Below are 20843 nucleotides of genomic sequence, written 5' to 3' on the forward strand. Positions count from 1 at the left end.
GGGAACAGGCTCAAGGGTAAAAGCTTCAGAACACTTGCTCAGCACGTTTTAAGGCCTGGGGCTTGGGCAGAAAATTCCTGACTCTTTTGTCCAAGCTAGATACTGCGAGACAGTGGTAAAAGCGTGGTTTGCAGTCTGAGAAATCCGGGTTTGAATGCTGGCTCTGCCGACCACGTTCCTAGTGTCTCTTACTTCCTCCGAGAGGCTCCAGAGGAGCTGGTGAGCCTCTCCTAGCCGGTGATCCGTTAGGATGCAGCACCGCCCCTTCCCCTACAGCTTCTGGGGCCGGGTCACTAAAAGAAAAACCAAAAAAGCCAAACCGTTGCCATAGGGTTGATTCCAACTCACAGTGACCCTACTGGGGAGAGTAGAGCTGCCTAATAGGGTTTCCAAGGAGTAGCTGCCGACCTTTTGGTTAGCAACTGAATGCTTAACCACTGCGCCACCAGGGCTCCCACTAAAAGAAGAAAAAGTATAAAACACGTCGCTGGCACCAAACAAGAAAGACTTCACTAAGAATGTGCACTGTTTTACTCCTCTCTCCCATTTTTTAAATAAAAAGTATACTTGAATAAAACATTGGTGATGATTTTTTTTCTTTCCGTTCTGCTACTAGCTGGGCGCTAAACCTTGGCAGGGGCCCCAGACGGCTGCTGCAAAGGGCCCTCCCGGGAACAGGGGGGCTGGGCTGGGAGAATCGGGGGCGGGAGCAACTCACAATTCTTTGTCTCCCCAGCACTGTGGGGACTCTCTCGGGTTTCCCTGCCCAGGCCAACGCCCCAGTCTGAGCCCCGGGCAGCAAGGGGCAGCGACGAGACTTCAGAGACAATCCCCGAAGTGGCGGGGTCACAGGCCCAGCCCCCGATTCTCGTGGGAGGGGGGGGCAGGGCCACTGGCGCCCTGGGTGGTCCCCGCCCTGCCCCTCCGCTGGGCGCGAGGAAGGCCCGCGCAGCTCCTGACGTCTTCTCTAACACCAGCTGGGCTGCAGTGCTCAGCTCCTTCAGCTAAAGACGGGGAGGGAGGGGCGAGAGGACCCAGCCTGGGGTGAAAAGAAGGCCCCCCCACGAAGAGTGCGAGCTCCCACTTGGAGACAGATCCTTACAGTCAAGTAAACCCTATGGGGCAGTTCCACTCTGTCACATGGGGTCACCATGAGTCAGAATCGAATGGATGGCAACTACCACCACCACCATCCTAAAAGTTTTGGGTGGCAGATTAACTTTAATTTGAAATTTTTTTTTAAATTAACATCAGTTTGAGGATAATATTCGACCTGTTTTAGACTTGAGAGGGCAGGGTTGTGGGGGGCAGGGAGGCAGTGTGCCTAGTTTGGAGGGAGGTGGGGGCAGGTGGTGGGGACGGGGTTCAGTGGCCTGGAGGGAGGGCCCAACAATTTCTTCTACCCTTCCCTTCTAGGTGCCAGAATGGAAAATTCATGGAGTCCAGCTTAGCCCAGGTCAACAAACTTTTATTGCTGTTTCTGGCTCCCCCAGCCCCAGCATGATTCCTGTTGCTTACAGTGTAGAAATACTGCAGGGAATGTTGGGAGTGGTGGTGCCGCCTCCCCTCCTCTGTACACTGCCAAGGTTAAAGACAACCCCACTTGGTGGGGAGAGAGGGCTAGACAGGGGAGGAATTCAAGGGCATGTATGGCTCAGTCCCACTTCTGCTGGCTGCAGAGAATAGGAAACCTGGTTCCAAACTTTTTTCAAAAGGGGAGAGGGAGCTGAATTTGGCTGCTGTTGCACCCTTGGCCTTGCTGCCATGTTTCCATGGAAATGAGGGAGGGGCAGGGTGTAGCTCACTCTGACTACCTGGGGGATGGCAGAGCAGGCATTTGGTAAACATATCCCCTTCCACTGGACCCAACACATACAACTGTCCCCAGTCAACCCCCAAGCTCACTGCCCACTCCACCTCCTTCCTTTCTGGAGCTGGTTTCCGGCCAGTGACTCCAGGCAGGGGCTCCTGGTGTCTACTTTGCACAGCTAGGACTCACTGACAACACTCAGAATCTGAGTATGTCCACCAGGCTCAGCAGCAGCCCTAGTAGAGCCGTTGGTTGCAATGCCTCCATGAGAAAGCAGCAAATGTGCCCTCATAACTCTCCGTGTACCTGCTGTTTCTCAAACAAAACTTAAAAAAACATAAACCAAAATGCTTAAGGTTAGAAGCAAGACAAATAGCTCCCTAGCGATGCTGTGGGCTAGGATAGGGGTCAGGCGGCACATCCTTCTGAGACTTGGGCAGCTGTGCACCCTGCCTTCTGCCCTTCTGAAGCTTGCTTCTTCCCAAGGGGCTGTCGCTGGGGGCTGGAATCCGAATCTCCACTTGTGCCGAGAGCTGTACCCACTGCTGTGGGTGGACGAGGCTCTCCTGTCGCCATGGTGAGGTGGATGCTCAGTACCATGGGTCAGCCTGGTGCTGCTGGTTGTAGAGCTGAAGCTTGATTTGGTCTCTGATCTGACTCACCAGAATCTGGGACAGCAGGATTCCCACCAGCTGCAAAAGGCAAGAAGGAACTGGGCTGCAGCAGCAACGCCTCTGCTCCCCTGACTGAGCAGTGTCCGCACCAGTCCCCCACCCCCTGCCTTCCTCCCTTCTCCTGTCCTCTGGCCCTCAGCAACATCAATGCCTTGACACCCAACTGATCCCCAGGTGCCCTCCCAAAAATAAAGGAGCCTTTGTGGAGTTTCTGGGGCCCACAAGTCTTACAGGGTAAATTACCTGGGGGATGGCGAGGCCCAGTGCCACACCGCCAAGTAAGAAGAGATTGCTGTGTATCCAGTTGACCAGTTTGTCAATACAGCCACTGGGGTAGATGACTTTACTAGCTGCCAAGTAATCAAGGGCCTGCATACCTTGGCCACACATGGTGTTGATCACTGCCTGAGGAGAGAGTTGGAAAGCCAAGTGGGACTCCCATTCCAATCACTTTTTGCCTCAGGCCCTAGCTGATGGGCTTCCCAACCTTCTGGACTCCTACGCTGGTAGAGAACACATGTGGGAGCCGCTGGGTTGGAAACTCCTAAGGGCAGACTTCCTTTCCTCTGAGAGGTTAGAGTCCAGATCTCGCTTTCCATCTGCCCCTTCTGAGCCCCTAGTTGGGCTACAAGAGTGCAAGGTTACCACAGCCATCAGATCAGGGTTAAGAAAGGCATCTGGTAGCTATCCTACAAAATTGACTGGTTAAGGAGGGATATCACTGCTGATGTCAGATAGATCCTGGCTGAAGGTGGAGAATACCAGAAAGATGGTTACCTGTGTTTTATTGACTATGCAAAGGCATTTGATTGTGTAGATCATAACAAATTATGGATAACACTGAGAAGAATGGAAATTCTAGAACACTTAATTGTGCTCATGTGAAACCTGAACATAGACCAAGAAGCAGTCATTTGAACAGAACAAGAGGATACTGCGTGGTTTAAAATCAGGAAAGGTGTGCATCAGGGGTGTATCGTTTCACCATACTTATTCAATCTGTATGCTGAGCAAAAAATCTGAGAAGCTGGACTATATGAAGAAAAACGTGGAGGAAGACTGATTAACAACCTGCGATATGTGGATGACACAACCTTGCTTGCTGCAAGTGAAGAGGACTTGAAACACTTACCGGTGAAGAGCAAAGACCACAGCCTTCAGTATGGATTACACCTCAACATAAAGAAAACAAAAATCCTCACAACTGGACCAACAAGTAACATCACCATAAATGGAGAGAAGATTGAAATTGTCAAGGATTTCATTTTACTTGGATCCAAAATCAATGCCCATGGAAGCAGCAGTCAAGAAATCAAGTGACTATTTTGCATTAGGCAAATCTGCTGCAAAAGACCTCTTTATAGTGTTAAAAAGCAAAGATGTCACTTTAAGGACTCAGATGTGCCTGAACCAAGTCGTGGTATTTTCAATTGCCTCATATACATGTGAAAGCTGTACAATGAGTAAGAAAGACTGAAGAAGAATGGATGCTTTTGAATTATGGTGTTGGTGAAGAATACTGAATACACCATGGACTGCCATAAGAATGAACAAATAGGTCTTGGAAGGACTGAAGACAGAATGCTCCTTAGCAGCCAGGATGGTGAGATTCGTCTCATGTACTTTGGCAGGTTATCAGGAGAGACTGGTTCCTGGAGAAGGACATCATGCTTGGTATCATGGATTGAATTGTGTCCCCCCAAAAATATGGGTCAACTTGGTTAGGCCATGATTCCCAGTATTGTGTGTTTGTCCTCCATTTTGTGATTGATGTAATTTTCCTGTGTGTTGTAAATCCTAAACTCTGCCTGTAGTTAATGAGGTGAGATTATGTTATTAGATTATGTTAAAGAACATTAGGGTGGGATGTAACACCCAGGTCACATCCCTGATCCAATGCAAAGGGAGTTTCTCTGGGGTGTGGCCTGCATCACCCTTTATCTTATAAGAGATAAAAGGAAGAGGAAGCAAGCATAGAGTTGGGGACCTCATATCAGCAAGAAAGCAGTGGTGGGAGCAGAGTGTGTTCTTTGGACCCAGGGTCCCTGCACCTGAGAAGCTCCTAGACCAGGGGAAGATTGATGACAAGGACCTTCCTCCAGAGCTGACAGAGAGAACGTCTTCCCCTGGAGCTGAAGCCCTGAATGCAGACTTCTACCCTGCTAAACTGTGAGAGAGTAAATTTCTCTTTGTTAAAGCCATCCACTTATGGTATTTCTATTATAGCACTAGGTAACTATGACACTTGGTAAAGTACAGTGCCAGCGAAAAAGAGGAAGACTCTCAACAAGATGGATTGACACAGTGAATGCAACAATGGGTTCAAACATAGCAAAGATTCTCAGGAGGGTGCAGGACCGGGAAGTGTTTTGTTCTGTTGTGCACAGGGTCACTATGAGTTGGAACTGACTCCACGGCACCTACCAACAACAAGAAAGTAGAAATGAGGATCCCCACCAGCAGATGCCCTAATCAGAAATGGCCTCGGATCACTGCCCAGGAGGAAATGCGGGGAGGACGGTTGCTCACCTGGTTGGGGGTGGGCAAGCAGCAGGAGTAAGGCACAGAGCAGCGCTCGCGGCTGGGGTTGTCATCCGAGCAGTTGAAGTACATGTTCAGGGACCAGTCCTTGTAGGAAATCCCTCCACAGCAGCTGAACTGCAACAAAGCCCACCCAAAGAAGTTACGGATCACCCGCCCCACACATTGAGGTCACCGGCGGAACTGGCAGAGCAGCTGGAAGTCTATGGTCAGCTTCTTCTGCTTGTAACTTCAGGTTGTGTTTACATACAACCTTGAATCTTCAGCTCAAGCTTCTCAGAGTTGCGTTCGTCTGAAGAAATTTTTTAAAGTTCCATTACTTTATATGTCTTGCTGAACTTACCGGAGTGCTTGATTTTACCGCTGTATACATTTTTTGTTTTACACATTTAACTGTGAATGCCTTGTGGGCAGTTGCTGGTTGTGCAGGCCCGCACAGCAGAGCCTGGCAAAAGGAGGAGCTCGACATACTGGCTGAAACAATTAAAAGATCAACTCCAAAAGCTTTTATCTCAAGTCAGAGAAAATGCAGGAGGGGAAGCTTCAGTATTGTGGGCCCATAATTACTCCATGAGAGTAAACAGGGCCCCAAAGTAAGTGTCTGCTCACCAGGGTGGGGGACTCAGCACTGGTCTCAAGAACTTTACACTTTAACTTTTGAATGGGTAATATTTTAAAATCTGCCCAGTCCATCCCCTATAGAGAACTACCATATGTGATTTCTTATGCATCCTTTCAGATTTCTTTTGCAAATATGAATCTATATTCTTTCCTTCCTCTTATTATTTTTTTTTAACACAAATGGTAGATTACTATATATACTGTCTGTCCTGAAAAGTACTTTTAAAGCACCCTGCTGTGTGTGTGTGTGTGTTTTTTACCAAGCCCCAAACCCCCTTCCCAGAATCTATTGCCTGGCAGGTGATGAGGGGGCCCACAGGCCTAGAGGGTAAGGCATCCCTCGAGATGTTGTCAGCTTTTGCCCGCAGCCTCCCAGACCACTAGCAACCCTACCGCCCTTCACCCATACCTCCTTCTGGCCATAATCAATGAGGTTCTGCAGATCCAAGTCATCTCTGTAGTGCACGATGGCATTGTTGATGATGTCGCTCACTTTCCCCCTTGCCTGCCAGAGACACCGGGGAGGAAGTCAGGACACAGGACTAACCCCTAACTGACTTCTCCCTGCAGAAATAACAGTAGGCAGTGCTCACCCATCTCTATGAAGTCAGCTTTGAAATCAGAACTTAGTCCTAGTGATGGAACATGGCCAGCTCCAAAGCCCACCCATCCCTGGCACTTCAGGTCCCCATGGGCAAGAGAGCTGCTGGACCCGCTGTTGCTACTTCTCTGACAGCAGCTTCTTTTTGTGGGCCCTCTGAGGCCAGGTGTTAATCTAGTTGGAGGGGAGGAAGAAGCTTCGTTTGGGCCAGGGGCAAGAGCCACATTTCAAGATAATCCAACATTTATCTTCCTCTACTCTATTATGTATTGCATTTGGGCAAATCTGCTGCAAAAGACCTCTTTGAAGTGTTAACAAGCAAAGATGTCACCTTGAAGACTAAGATGCACCTGACACAAGCCATGGTATTTTCAGTCACCTCATATGCGTGCAAAAGCTGGACAAGGAAAAAAAAGGCCGAAGAAGAATTGATGCATTTGAATTATGGTGTTGGCAAAGAATACTGAATATACCATGAACTTGCAGAAGGATGAACAAATCTGTCTTGGAAAAACTACAGCCAGAATGTTCCTTAGAAGCAAGGATGGTGAGACTTCATCTCACATAGTTTGGACATGTTATCAGGTGGGATCAATCCCTAGAGAAGGATATCATGCTTGGTAAAGCAGACGGTCAGCGACAAAGAGGAAGACCATCAACCAGATGGACTGACAAAGTACCTGCAACAATGGGCTCAAATATAGCAGTGGTTGTGAGGATGGTGCAGGACTGGCAGTGTTTCGCTCTGTTGTACATAAGGTTGTTATCAGTCAAAACCAATCTGACAGCACCTAATAGCAACAACAACATTCTACCAAGGAGCCATGGTGGTACAATGGTTAAGCGCTTGGCTGCTAACCAAAAGGTCAGTGGTTTGAACCCATCAGCAGCTTTGTAGGAGAAAAAACCTCACAATCTGCTTCTGTAAAGATCACAAGCCTAGGAAACCCTATGGGGCAGTTCTATCCTATTATATAGGGTTGCTATGAATCAGAATTGACTCAGTGGCACACAACATTACTCTACCTAGTCTGCCTCTACCCACTATTACGACAAAATACTTCTTGACTATGTAAAGCAGAGTAACTAAGGTTTCCTAGAAAGAGGCTTACTGAACTGAGGCACTGACCTCTAGTGGACATAAAGAGAATTGCATCTCTGGGAGCCGCGGGTGGCGCAGCGGTTACGAGATACTGTGAGCTATGACTGCTAACCAAAAGGTTGGCACTTGGAATCCACAAGCTCCTCCTTGGAAACGCTATAGAGCAGTTCTACTCTGTCCTATAGGGTCACACAGGAGTTGGAATCGACTTGATGGCAATGGGAGACTCAACAGATCTCCCATATCATTTTAGCCCGTATCATCACTAAGCCAGAAAAAAAATTCTGAATTAACTCAGTGGCTGTCCCTTTCATAGTTTTATGCCATGCTCTGTTACTTCCTGCTCCACTGCTTTTCCAAGGTTTCCTCTCTGTAGTCCTATACTCTGCCCCAGGCAATAATCTGCCCTTTGGGAAAGGAATTCTGGGATACAAGGACTGTCACTGAATAGCAGATCACTTCCAGACATAGTAAACAATATCCAAAATCAGGTTTCCTTTCCCCATTTCCTCCCCTCTGTTTATCCTAAGAAACAAATGTTTTTCCCACTAAACAATTAAAAAATAAAAAGAGGCTCTTCATGTCGTCTGTGGCCTACTTGGTAATTGAATTTTACTTAGTCATTTGATATTAAAGTTTGTGGATTATTTAAACCTGGTGTTCATGAAGTTACTTCCCTGTTGACCTCTCAGACTGTCAGAGAAAAGCCCCTCATGATCTTGAAAACCTCTTTAAATATGGTGATTTTAAAAGCCACTCATTCATTCCCAAGGAGAACCTTTCCAAGCTGGATGCTTATTGGGGGAAGGCTAAATGTGTGCAAGAACCTTCCCTTCCTCCACCTGGTTCACACCTGAGGAGGCCTCTTAGCTCCCAACTGATACCTCATCTGAGAAGACAAAGCCCAGGATACCAGCAGCCAGCTGTAGCAGGAACACGACGGTGAGGCAGAGAGAGAACTGTGGGAGGAGGCAGGAGGAGGGTCTGTTAGCATTCTGGAGGACCCCTTCCAGGGCTATGGGGAGTGTTGGGGGCCTACTTCTCCCAGATGCCCCCCACATGGAAAAGGCTACTGCCTCTGGGACACTGTCTGAGGTGGCCACCCTGTTCCTGGGTCACCTGGGGCTGAGCTCTGCAGTGAGGCGTGGACAGCACAGGTCTTGAGGGTGGGACAGAGGAAACAGAAGGGCTGTAGGAACGGCACCTGTCTTCATTGGAGCCCCTGACCACTCACCGTCTGCAGGAGGCAGATGTTCTCACGGAGGGATCCGATGCAGCCGCAGAAGGTGAGCAGGAACATGAGGACGCCTACCACAATCAGGAGGATAGCAGGGTCCAACGCCAGGCTGGCCAAGGCTGCTTCTGGGGGAGAGGCCGTCCCGGAATTTGAGCCTGATGCCAACTGAAGGGGCCCCCAGAGATGGGGTAGGGGTGTTCAAGAACTGTTCTATTTCCCCTGGTGGGGGGATCTACAGTGTGGTTGGGTGAGGGCCACAGGGAGTTAGTGTCCCCTACCATGGGGAGAACAAAAATGGGCCCAGAATAGTTTGTGGCATTTAACTTGAGGAACTAAGTAAGATCCTTTATTCCCTGGGTTTAAGAGAGGAGGGGCCGCTTTCACTCCAGAAAAGAGTTAGAATGGCCTTAGGCTCGCCAGCCTTTCAGATTCCGTTTCCTGGAGACTCAGTAGGAATGGAGGTGGAGTTACTCCAGGACAGAGCTGAGGAGGGGCTAAAGTTCTTGATTATTCTTGCTCCCAGAGGCCTGTCTTCTTTCCCAGACACCTCCTGAGCCTGAAATGTAGGCATATCTTAGATTCACAGGAGCTCAGGGGAATCCCGGTGAGCTGGCATGGGTGGCCCAGCCCCATGGAGCCGGCCTCTAAGATTTGGCCTGAAGAAGGCTGCTGCCTTTAGCCCCAGAGCTTATGTAAGAAGTACTTGAGGGTCAGGGCCAAGGGAGGTGGAGGAGGCAGGAGCAAGAAGAGCCCTAAAGGATGGAGAGGGACCTTTAGCTCACCTGCATGCTTCATCAGCCGAGCGTAGACACCCGCGGCCACCATCCCCAAGGCGATCACCTGAGCAGACAGGAAAAGGGCCAGACCGTGAGATTTTGGAAAGCTGTGAGAAACCCTAAAGAAGAGTAGCAGAAGGTGACCTCCAGGCTCAGAGGTGAGAATCTTCCTCGGTACCTGCCAGCGCTTTAGCATCCATGAAGTGCTTGTGCTAACGTGATCTCACCCGATCCTCACATAAAATGACCTTGTGAGGCAGATATCCCATTTTATAGATGAGGAAATCAAGGAAATACAAGGTTAATACAGAACTGTAGTTACGAACATAGACTTGGGAGCGAGTCAAACCTGGGCCTGTGCTGGGTCACGTTCTGAGCCTTAGTTTCTGTATTTGAAGATAGGAATTAAAAAAAAAAAAAAAAACAAAAAAAACCCTGTATCTCATGAAGATTACTGTGAGAATTAAATAAAATAACACATGGAAAGTATTTAGCACAGTGCCTGACAATAGCCACTTTCTATCATTTCTTGTAATTAACTTGTCCAGGGACACAGAGAAACTATGAAGTTCTAAACTCTAGACCATCTACCTCAAGGGGCAAGCCTGAGGAGACAGCACACTCCCAGCTCTCTAATCCTCTAGGAGGTCAATATGGTGTCAAGTGCAAGGGAGAAAGTGCACACCAGTGTGAAAGAGGGCATGTGTGTGTGTAAAACACTGGAACTACCTCAGTGAAGGAAGCTTTATCTTTATAAACCCGGATTCCGGTGTGGAGGAATGGACGAGTTTATGCCCTTCCAACATCCTAGCTGCTCCCTGAGAGAACGAACCAATCGGAGACTAACAGGAGTCCCCAGAGGGGCCTTTCCTGCCCCGAGGCCTCCAGGAGTGCAGAGCAGCCCCAGTGCATACCTCCCTTGGCCACCCGTTCTTTGTGCCCAGTCCCCAGGCTGGTGCTAAGCAACAGCTGGCTGTCACCATGGCAACAGCTGAGGCCAAGCTCTGGCTGGAGGGAGTTCTCAGCAGCAGGGACTCAGCCAACTCAGTGGGGAACAAGGAGGTTGGCTAGATCCCAGAGTCCTGCAAGACAGAACCAGCTGGAAAGAGCGACATTGGGGCTGTGGTGGGAGAAGGGAGCTGGGCCCCTATAATATGTAATAGGGTCAGACTAGTCTCTTAGTAGAAGTTCATGGGTGTTGCAAACAGTTGACACATTTGGCTGCTAACTGAAAGGCTGGCTGGTGGTTCAAATAACCCAGAGGCGCCTTGGAAGAAAGGCCTGGCAATCTACTTCCCAAAAATCAGCCATTGAAAACCCTACAGAGCACAGTTCTAATCTGACAAACGTGGGGTCGCCATGAGTTCGAATCGACTTGATGGCCACTGCTACTGATAGTCATTTAGCAGAGAGACATTTTTCCTTGTGGGCTTCTTTTATGAAGGGCCTCTGCCATCTGGCTGGGGTGGGGAAGACATTCAGCAGTAAATGGGAAACCCTTACTAAAACCATGTCTCTCAGGACCCTTCTCTGCCCATAGGCACAGCCCTCTTGCCTGACCCCATCACTTGCTTCTGACTCAGGGCCCGATGTCTTCTCTGCCTGGCCCCATGTTCTCTGTCCAGGAGAGAGGGAGCTGTTTGTGAGTGGTGTGTGGGGCTGGAGGTGCCGGCTGGCTTTTTGTCCTACAGCACACTCGGGCTCAGGGAGCTCAGGGAGGAGGTGGGGACACAGCACGACAGAGACCGCACTCAGCCCCAGGCCCAAGGGCACGGCCACTGACCGAGTGACTGAGCTTCTCAGTCTGCCCTTTAAACTAACCACAGCCAGTTACCGTTCTGAATCATTTTATGAAACTATGGAAAAATATGTATCTGCTCTTTATTGCTTGCTCCCAGGCTCCTCATTGTGTTTTCACATGTTAAATTTTAAGTAGGGTGCAAAACTTTCCACAAAGATGGTCTCTGATTGAATTCTAACAGCTAAAACAAGAAAGGGAAAGTAAACAGAGGCTGTGTACCACAGGGTAACCTAATTCCATTTATGGGTCTGTAATTAAGCATATAGGAGCCCTAGTGGTACAGTGGGTAAGTGCTCGGCTAACCAAAAGGTTGGCAGTTCAAACCCATGAGTCACTCCACAGGTGAAAGGTGTGGCAGTCTGCTTCTATAAAGATTGCAGCCTTGGAAACCCTATGTCCTATAGGGTCGCTATGAATCAGAATCGATTCGTCAGCAATGGGTGAGTTACACATATTCTGCCTCTATCTGTGGTAGGCAGAATAATGTCCCCCCAAAGATGTCCATGTCCTGATATCTGAAACTTGTGAGTAGTACCTTACACGGAAAACGGATTTTGCAGATTAAGTCAAGGACCTTGAGAAGGGGCGAGTCTCCTGGTAGGCCTGATATAATCATAAGAGACTTTATAACAGGGAGCCAGGAAGGCCCGAGTTAGAGAAGGAGGTATGAGGATGGAAGCAGAGATTGGAGTGATGTGGGGCCATGAGCCAAGGAATACAGGTAGCCTCTAGTAGCTACAGAAGGAAGGAAAACGGATTCTCAGAGCCTCCGGAAAGGACACAGCCCTACCAATACCTGGATTTTGGCCCAGCGAAACTTACCGTGGACTAATAATCTCCAGAACAGTAAGAAAATAAATCTGTGTTGTTTGAAGTCACTAAAGTTTGTGGTGGCTGGTTATAGCAGCAGTAGGAAACTAATACACTATCCAAGTCCAATTCACCAGCTGCTATGTACAAGGAATGCAAATAGGAGACAGGGTGCCTACCCTTAAGCAGTTTACACTCTATGTGTTCTATGGGGGTGGGGAGTGGACAGGAGCATTTATAATCTAAAACAGTGATTCTTAACCTTGACTGACCTTGGACTCATCTGTGGGGGTGAGGGTGGGGGCAGGGCACTAAAAACTCCTGGTGCTGCACCCCAAACCAAGCATATCAGAATCTCTGGCATTGGGACCCAGGTAACAGTAGTCCTTTATGTTTCCCAGGTCATTTCAACGTGCAGCCAAGTTTGAGAACCACAGCCTAAGTAAGGCACAATCGGCCAGCAATCTAGAGCAGCAAAGGCAGGCTACGTGAAAACCGAGATGAAGACTTTAATATGATCATTAATATTTAACGGATCATTAATGAAGCCTCTCACCTGGCACTCCCGGCTAACTCTAAAATCCCACGCTTCTGTTACTGAGCTGCCTCCTTGTCTCGGGGTCACAGCTCACCCTTCCACACTTTCGCTCCTGCCCCCACCTCCCACCCCGAATTCCTCAAAGCCGCTGCCATTCCAGAGTTAGTGCTGCTGTTATTAACAGCGCAGCGTTTTAGTGCTGAATAGGGCCTTGGCAATGCGCTCAACCAGTCACCTCTTTTTAGGTGATGATAAATGGAGGCCAAAAGAGGAGAAATGACACTTACGTAAGCACACGTGGGTGCAGAGGCAAAATCTGACCAAACCCAATTTTCCAGCCTCAGTCTGTTGCTCTTTCCACTGTCAGTCTTTGCTACAAAATCCTCATAACAAAATCCCCCAATGCCAGCAATACCTCCTTTCATGGCTATTCGCGGTCTGGCTAGAACGAAGTCTGGAAAGGTGGAAAAGCTAGATACAGTTTTAAAAAGAGCTGAGTCTAGCCTTTAGCAAAAGGCATGCTCCTGAAGAGCTGTCCATCAAATGATATAAAATAATTTGCACGAGCCAGTACCTTTATCCTCATGTAAGCCCTTGGGCTCCTTGGAGAAACGGCTGATTCTAGGAGCCCTGATGGCGCAATGGGTTAAGTGCTCAGCTGCCAACTGAAAGGTTGTCGGTTTGAACTCACCAGCTGCTCCTCGGGAGAAAGACCTGGCAATCTGCTTCCATAAATATTACAGCCTTAGAAAGTTCCATGGTGCAGTTAGTTCCACTCTGTCACAAGGGGATACTATGAGTCAGAATCGACTTGATGGCACCCAACAACAACAGGACTGAGGCAGGAAATATACAAGATGAGCCTGTAGCATCTTGTAGTGCCATAAAGTAAGGAAAACAAAAACAAAAACTCCACATTGTTGGGAGTATGCCAAAGGGACACAGGAGCCAACTGAAAGAGCTCCCAGTGGCCAACGCTGGAATGATCAGAGCAACAATATAAATAAATAAGTATTGGGTTATTACTTAAAGTATAAAATTAATATCCATGAGTCCATGCTGATATAGACAAAAGATAGAATAAATAAATAAATGAGGGAGAAGAGACAAATTTCCTGTACAGAAGAATTACAAATAATGTAGGTAGCTAATCTGCCCTCAAGGAGGTGGGGCATAACTGCTCACCCCTTAAGGCCTGTCTTTCTGTCTTCGTGACACTGACTTTGTTTTTGATACTGACATTTTTTGCTAAGTCCAGGCCAGTCATTTTGCAGAATGTCCTTCAGTTTGGATTTGTCTGATTGTTTCCTCACAGTTAGATTCAGATTAACCATTCTGACAGGAACACTACACAGGTAACACGTTCTTCTCAGTGCATCACGTAAGGAGGTACCACATATTAATTTCTATCACAGCAACGAGAAAAAGTTTTACTAACAGATGATATCGCTGTTCAACATATGTCTCTGCATCTCATAAAACAATAAATGGCAATACTCTAAATAAATTGTTTCCTAGTTTTCCATAAGATTCATTTGCTACTTGTCCTCTTCCCCTAGCCTTCTGCTAGCACTTGGGAGAAAATCGAAAACGGAGGAAATTCTCCCCATTATTTTGACTTTTTTTTCAGCAAATTGGGAAAAGGCAGCCATGATTTGATGTTTGTGAGAAAATCCCTTATTCCAGCCCCTAGGACATTACTTCAGGGCCATCTACCCCAGGAGAGGAAAGGTTACAGGGTTCCAAGTTGAGGCCGTTTCTCTCCTGGCTCTAAAGCCCAAATGCCAATAAGTATAGGCAAATCCCTTAGCTCTTGGGGTCCATTCCCACAGGAGTGCACTTTAAGGTCAAGGCGGTATGAAAAGTCACGAGCCCTGTGGGAAGGTCCTCAGTAACCACAGTGGGGTCTCTGTTCCTATGATATACATGAATATTCTCCGTAAACCATAAACTATAAAGGCATCATTAGTTAGCATCTCACTCTGGCTAACAGTAAGAATGTGAGCCAAAAGGGTTCTAAGCTGAAAGAGGTAAGGATCAAGGTTGGCCCTTACCTAGGCTCTATCCCCACCTACTGGCCACTCCCTTTCCTCCTTCCTGGAGGAGCACTCCTGGGGAGGAGCACTCATCCTAGCCCTCCACGCCCAGGCTCAGCAGATGACCCCTAGGAGCTATTTCCAACAATAGTGATACCTATCGCCTGTTGAGTGCTAAGGGACAGGCCCTGCGCTAAACACTTTACACACACTATCCCATTTAATTCTGACCACAACCCAAAGAGGTGTGTTAGTGTCTCTGGTGAACTGATACTCAGAGAGCTCAAACAACTTTCTGCAGGTGGCTCAGTTAGCAAATGGCTGCAGTGGGATCAGAACCCAGTTCTGTTTGTCTCCAAAGCCTCCTGATCTCAACGGCAATGCTGCCTTCCTATCTGCCTCACAGCAACCCCAGCACACGCACGTTCACCTCAGGGCCTCATGTGAGATGGGAAGAAGCAGCTGCCTGCAGTTATCTTGGGGAGCCAGCTGGTAATCTCAAAATGGGGTGGGGAATCAGGTGAAGAGGGGAGAGTAAGATAGCACCAGGAGGTGACAGGGTACCAGCAGGGATAGGGGCCGCTCTGAGAGAACTCCCTGTTGCACTGCCCTGAAAGGGGAAGGAGGGCCCGCCCGCCAGAGCAGCCTCAGAGAGCCCTGGCCTTGTCTGTCTTCCACATTCCAAAGTCCAGTCTGCAAGAAGGGTGTGCATCTGTCTCGAGTCCACACCTCTTCTTTGGAATCTCTCCCTCCTCTTTTGCAGGTGGTGGGTGGGGAGGAGACATCTGAGGGTAGAGTGACCCCCTGTGTGGGAATGAAATCCCTGTGCCCACTCAAAGGGAAGTTGGGAGGGAAGGTTCTCCACCTCCCGTTTCTCAGTTCTTTCTACCCTAATTTCTAGATGGAGTCAAAGAAACCACAGCCTGCTAGACCTAAAGCAGGCCCTCTCTCTTCATCCAGGCTCTGCACATGCTGGTCCTTCTGTGGTCACCTGGCTCTGCTGTTCCTGAGATGGCAGCTTACCCACGTGCAGCTGGCTCTCTGCTTTCCCTCTCTGGATATTGGATGGTTTATCCTGCTGGAATGGGGAGTCCACAGGGCTCATTTCCTCTCAAGAGAATATCTGGGGCCAACCCTTTAGCTTCTTCCTCAGGCCTTGGCCGGTTTTAGGTGGGTTTTAAGTGGGGAAGGGACATGTAGAGGAGCGGAGCCCGCAAGAGCTCACAGCAGTGTAGACATCCAGACTCACGGCCCTGGAGTTACTGGCCTGCTGCTACACGACTCTGAAAGCTGTTACACCTTGTTTTTTCTCTAACGGCTGCTTGAACTTTATGGTTTTCACTTGGTACAAGGCAAGCAGAGCGACTGGGGGAGTCAGGAAGGCATGCGCGTGGCCTGGACAGCAGACAGTGTGATTCTCATCTTCATTTTTGGTGCTTTGGCTTTTTTGTTGTTGTGTTTATTAAAAAAAAAAAAAAACCTGACTACTTCAATTACTGAAGCCTGCATACTGGATGGGGGAGGGAAGGGAGGAGAGGGAGAAGATGGTTCTACTTCCTAGTGTACGGGGAAGTGTGGTAGGTGGGTGTCAGCTTGTGGGTGGTGGGTGGCAGGAAGGGCCCCTCCAACCCAGGACAGGTCCTTCCTGGGCTTGACGACTGGCTCCTTCCTCGTGGTTTCTGAGCCAGGTTACAAAAGATGGTGCCACAGGTGTCTTGGGCAGTTCCAGGAGCCTTAGAGACTCTAATACAGTGGGCCCAGGTGGGAGAGTGGACTTCCTGAAGAAAAAGATGCCTCACCAGTGGCCTGGGTCAGCCTAGGAAAGACCTGAATGGTGGAGGATCAATTCCCCAAACTACCTGGTTCTGAGTGAGACGCTGGAGAGATGGCTGCCATTACTTCTGACCTCGCTTGGGGTAGGGGTGCTAGATCAAAGGGCCCGCTGCAGAGGCGAGCACAGTGGGATATGCCACCACCTGAACTCTCAAGGACTTGAAGTGGTGCTGCATCTTGAGAGACCAGTGTCCATGGAGGGGGCAGGGAGGAGGGAGGGAAGGGGAGAGGGAAAGAGGAAGGGAAGGGAGGAGGAAGGGAAGTGAGGGAAGGGGGAATGGAGGGGGAGAGGGGAGAGATCATGCCCCTAACCTGCAGGGTCTACTCTCTCACTGACCATTCAGTAAACATTCAAGAAGCACCTACCCTCCGCCACACAGTTGGGCACTGAGAATCCAGAAATGAATAAACCAGTCCCTGCTCTGGACCCCAAAGTCTAGAAGGGAAAACAGATGAACAAACATATACTGGGAGCCCAGATAAGAGGTGTGACAATCAAAGTATGTACAAGGAAGCCTGGGCTGAGACACAGGGGATGCGGGTCTGAGCTACTGGGCTCTGCTGGACTCAAAAGCCACCTCAACAGCTGCCCCAAGAGGCAAAGAGGACCAGCGAGGAAGGAGGAGGCAGCAGTGGCAGCACTAATAACGTTCCTGGCCATGTATGTCTGTGGCTGATAGCGCATGCTGCCCCAGTGTCTTCCCTCTGCACAGAGCTGTCTGACATGGGCAGCGACGGAAAGTCAGCTACTTCTTAACTGAAAGAAAGAAATACGTCTTCTGGGATCTTATGGCAACTACTCCTAGCCAATGGTCAGTAACCCAGCAACATGATTCTTGGAAGAGAATCAGAACTTGCAGGCAAAAGGGGAAGTAAGATTTGAAACATGAATAGGAGGAACTGGTCCTGGTCCCACAGGAGCCACCAGCTTTGAGTCAGACTCCAAATGCCCCAAGGGTCAGGGCTTCTGGAGCAGAAGGTGGCCACTGCCACCACCACCAGCTCTAAGTGTGAGCCCAGGCGATGCTGGCTACCTTCCTCATGTGTTCCAGGCACAGAAGCAGACCCCCCCTACCCCCAGACAACATGGCTCCCCAGCAGCTGGCCAGAACATGCACTCTGCTACAAAGGGAGCGGCCGACGGCCCACACATGATGCTCCCCACACAGAAGAGGGGACTGTGATTAGGCTGGGAAAAGCAGCCTGCAAAAAAGAAAACACAGTAGCCAGTCCATGCGGGGGGCTGGGAAGAAAGATGACCTGTGACCTACAGAAATCGGTCCTTCATCTCCAGCTGTATTTGTGTGAAGTGTAACTAACTCTGTGGCCCTCAGCTGGGGACCACAGAGTTAGTTACACTTCAAAATGCCCAAGAAGAACTGTCCCCCAGAAAGGTCAATGTCCCAGGGGTACCCAGAAACAAAGAAATTCTTACTTAGGCCTGGCCCCAGGTATTGAATAAAGACAACAGGCTCCAAAGTGATTCATTCACCTTTAAATAGTTCAGAGGCAGAAAAATGTTCTCCTTTAGAGGAGAAAGACTAAGGAACAGAGAGACAGATACACTGGCAAAGGGTCACACAGTAAGTTGATGCTAGAAAGAAGCTGGACCTCTTGTCCTTCAATTGTGCTATTTTTAGAGCTTCTGACTTTTTATGAGTCTAAGGAGGGCCAAGAAGGGGCTCTACTCTAATTTGGGGTGAGGCTACTTTGTCTAGCCAGGTCCTCTGACCTTGAATGAGGCATTTTTTGCCAAAGTAAATGGGTCAATTGAGCCAAATTCTCTCCCTGGCTTTGACTGCCCAGAGCCATTTGTCTGGGGGATGGGAGGGGGAAGGGAGTCCAAGAAAATGAGCATGAACGCAAGTAAAACAGATGCACCCAGCTGTTGTCGCCAGGGAGCTCAGATAAGGGGAGGTGCCAAAGACTCCAAAGGAGAACGCGACATCTTGGCTGATGGAAGAAGTCAGAATGAGCACCCGAGATCCCTGGGATGCCAGTGCTGGCTCTGAGTCCTCCAGGCTACCATGCCACTGGCTGGCACGCTCGGTGAGCAGTTCGGAGGGTTCACTCGTACTTGCCTTTAGGTGGAGTTCCCCTTAGCACATTCCCCACCCCTGGCAGTGCGGTGAGGGATTTTCTTCTGGTCTTCCCTAACCTCAGCTGAAGCAGAACCTAGGCCGTGGGGACTCGGATTGACTGTTAATACTGCTGACACTCCAGCTACAGCAGCAGCCATGTAAGCCAAGCACTTCCCCTAGACACAGAGTGGTTCAGTAGAAAAATCACCAGGCCACACCTGCTAACCAGCTGCTGAATCTTGGACAAAACAGTCACTATGTCTGCTTTAGCTTTCTCATATAGAAAATGCAGGTGCTGGGCAAGCTGTCCTCTAAAATTCGTTCGAGGGCAGTGCTGGCTCAGTGGCAGAATTCTCACCTTACGAGCAGGAGACCCAGGTTCGATTCCCAGCCAATGCACCTCATGCACGGCCCCCATCTGTCTGTCAGCGTAGGTTCATGTGTTGTATGATGCTAAACAGCTTTCACGGGAACTTCCAGACTAAGACAGACTACGAACAAAGGCCTGGTGATCTGCTTCTAAAAATCAGCCAGTGAAAACCCTGTGGATCACAATGGTCCAATCCGAAACCGATCATAGGGATGGCACAGGACTGGGGAGTGTTCTGTTCTGTTGTGCATGGGGTCTCTACCAGTTGGGTGGCAATCTGACAGCAGCTAACAACAACAAAATTCTTTCCAGTTCTAAAACTGAGAATTTGTTAGGAGCCCAAACTTCATTTCTCCCCAGAGTACAATGGCTGAGAGTGAGCTGTCATTGCCACCCTTGGAGATTTCTCTCATTTGTCCCAAGAAGCTAGCACTTAAGTTCTTTATATCCGTACTTCACACTGGGGCCCTTGTTAAACCTTTCCAACAACTGGCTTAGATGTCTGGTCTGCTCCCTCTCCTAGGAAACATATTTTAGACTCACAGTTCTCCCTCCTGCAGGTCTGAACTTCAGGTCTCAGGCAGAGGTGGGCAAAGACCACCAGCTCCCAGAACAGCTGCTCTGGTGTGGTAGGATGAAAGAGAAAAAGGAGGTGGGGGAAGGACCCTGCTGTATTCCCAAACCTGGGGGTGGGGGAAGGGGAGGGGAAACCAGGGAATCTCTAGAAGGGAAATAGGATTGAGCTAGCCTTTCATGATTTGGTTTGACCTCGGAATTCTCACCTCCAGCAGTTTTTCTGCCATTCCGATCACATTGGGCCTGATTTTATGGAGGGGAAACAGGCCCACAGAGGTGAACATATTTGCTCAGGTCAGTCAACAATTAATGGCAGAGTAGGGTAGGAATCCGGGTCTCCCTAGTCCCTGCCCAATATGCTCTCCACTTTCTCACACCCAAGCAGAAGATTCAGAAAGGACCCCTGGCCTTCCTGCTCAACACAGAGTCCTACGTCAAGAAGCTGAAGACTGTCAGGCCCCAGGGGATAGAGTCTGGTTCTGAGGAAGGTGGGGCAGTTCTGGGAGAGATATCTGCACCTAGAGGCCATTTCTGCCCTTTCTCCAGCCTTTGCGGGGGGAGGGGGAAGGTGGGCACCGCAGGCTTGCAAAAGCCAGAAAGAGATGATGCCCCGAACCCATCCTCTCTGCGGGAAAGGGGGAAGTGTGCAGGTTTGGGTTTTTTCCTTCCTTCATTGCCAGCAGGGCCTCCCAGCCCCAGGCCTGAAAGTCTCCTCATCATGAACCTGCCTGTGGGTCCGCCTTGGGCAGGAAAACCTGCTCCTCTAGCAAACTCACCTTTCTGGCCAGCCATGGACCCCCATCGATGGCCAGAGAGTACCCATAAGTCTTTCCTGAATCCCCCTGTATGTCCCCAACGTCTCCTCCAGACACGGTGACACTGTGTCCCCCCAGCCATAAATTAACCCAAAGTGTTGTCAGCTTAGAAAAGCAGGCAGTGCGGGTCCCCACACTCGCCAGGAACCGGCGTCCCGGGATGCCCCCTTCGCAGCCAGCGGCGGGCAGCCCCCTGCCCCCTCGGGGTGCCCCGTTGCCGAGGTCCTCCCGACCCCCAAGACTCACCCAGAAAAGCATATTGAAGAAGAAGAGCAGATATTTCACCAGCGGGTTGATGAAGGAGAAATCCTCGCCGTAGACGGCCGCCGCGCCGGGTCTCCGGGCCATGGCCCCGCTGCCGCCGCCCCCGGGGGCCTAGCTCTCTGCGGCGCCGGCCCACCTGCGCGCCCCGCGCCCTGGGGCATGTGCCGCGCCGCCGCGGGAGCTGCGCGCCAGGAGCTGCGGGCGGCAGGGGCGCCGAGCCTGCGTGCGGGGGAGCGCGGCCGGGGACCGCGCCACTGCCGGATCCACCGGAGAGCCCGCGGACAGCTCGAGCGACGGAGGCTCCGCCGAGGGCGGCGGAGGACTAGCCCGGCCCGCCAGCGCCCAGGAAACGGGCCC

The 20843-nt window shown here is 49.9% G+C and overlaps 1 protein-coding gene across 2 annotated transcripts; it reads right to left on the reverse strand.

The window, feature by feature from the left end:
* Window positions 1-1186: 1186 nt before the first annotated feature.
* On the reverse strand, window positions 1187-20601 carry TSPAN33 (tetraspanin 33). Of its 2 annotated transcripts, XM_003407270.3 has the most exons (8): window positions 20469-20601; window positions 9369-9426; window positions 8584-8711; window positions 8234-8308; window positions 6056-6151; window positions 5014-5142; window positions 2728-2889; window positions 1187-2502 (listed from the first exon to the last, which is right to left on the reverse strand). In XM_003407270.3, exons 1-8 carry the CDS (start codon window positions 20568-20570, stop codon window positions 2401-2403), a joined length of 852 nt encoding a protein of 283 aa, XP_003407318.1. In that variant the 5' UTR covers window positions 20571-20601; the 3' UTR covers window positions 1187-2400. The 2 variants fall into 2 exon arrangements, with proteins under 2 accessions (XP_003407318.1, XP_023400375.1); XM_023544607.2 differs by lacking the exon at window positions 20469-20601 and having other exon boundaries at window positions 8584-8751.
* Window positions 20602-20843: the final 242 nt, after the last annotated feature.

This window comes from Loxodonta africana, chromosome 8 (assembly GCF_030014295.1).
Source record: "Loxodonta africana isolate mLoxAfr1 chromosome 8, mLoxAfr1.hap2, whole genome shotgun sequence".
NCBI classification, from domain to species: Eukaryota; Metazoa; Chordata; class Mammalia; order Proboscidea; family Elephantidae; genus Loxodonta; species Loxodonta africana.

Coding starts and splice junctions, on each gene's coding strand:
- TSPAN33 (XM_003407270.3), bottom strand. CDS start 20,570: ATGGCCCGGAGACCCGGCGCGGCGGCCGTCTACGGCGAGGATTTCTCC. Junction 8,712..9,368: donor TCGGCTGATGAAGCATGCAG/GTGAGCTAAAGG, acceptor CCTCTCCCCCAG/AAGCAGCCTTGGCCAGCCTG. Junction 6,152..8,233: donor GCTTTGTCTTCTCAGATGAG/GTATCAGTTGGG, acceptor TGTCTCTGGCAG/GCAAGGGGGAAAGTGAGCGA.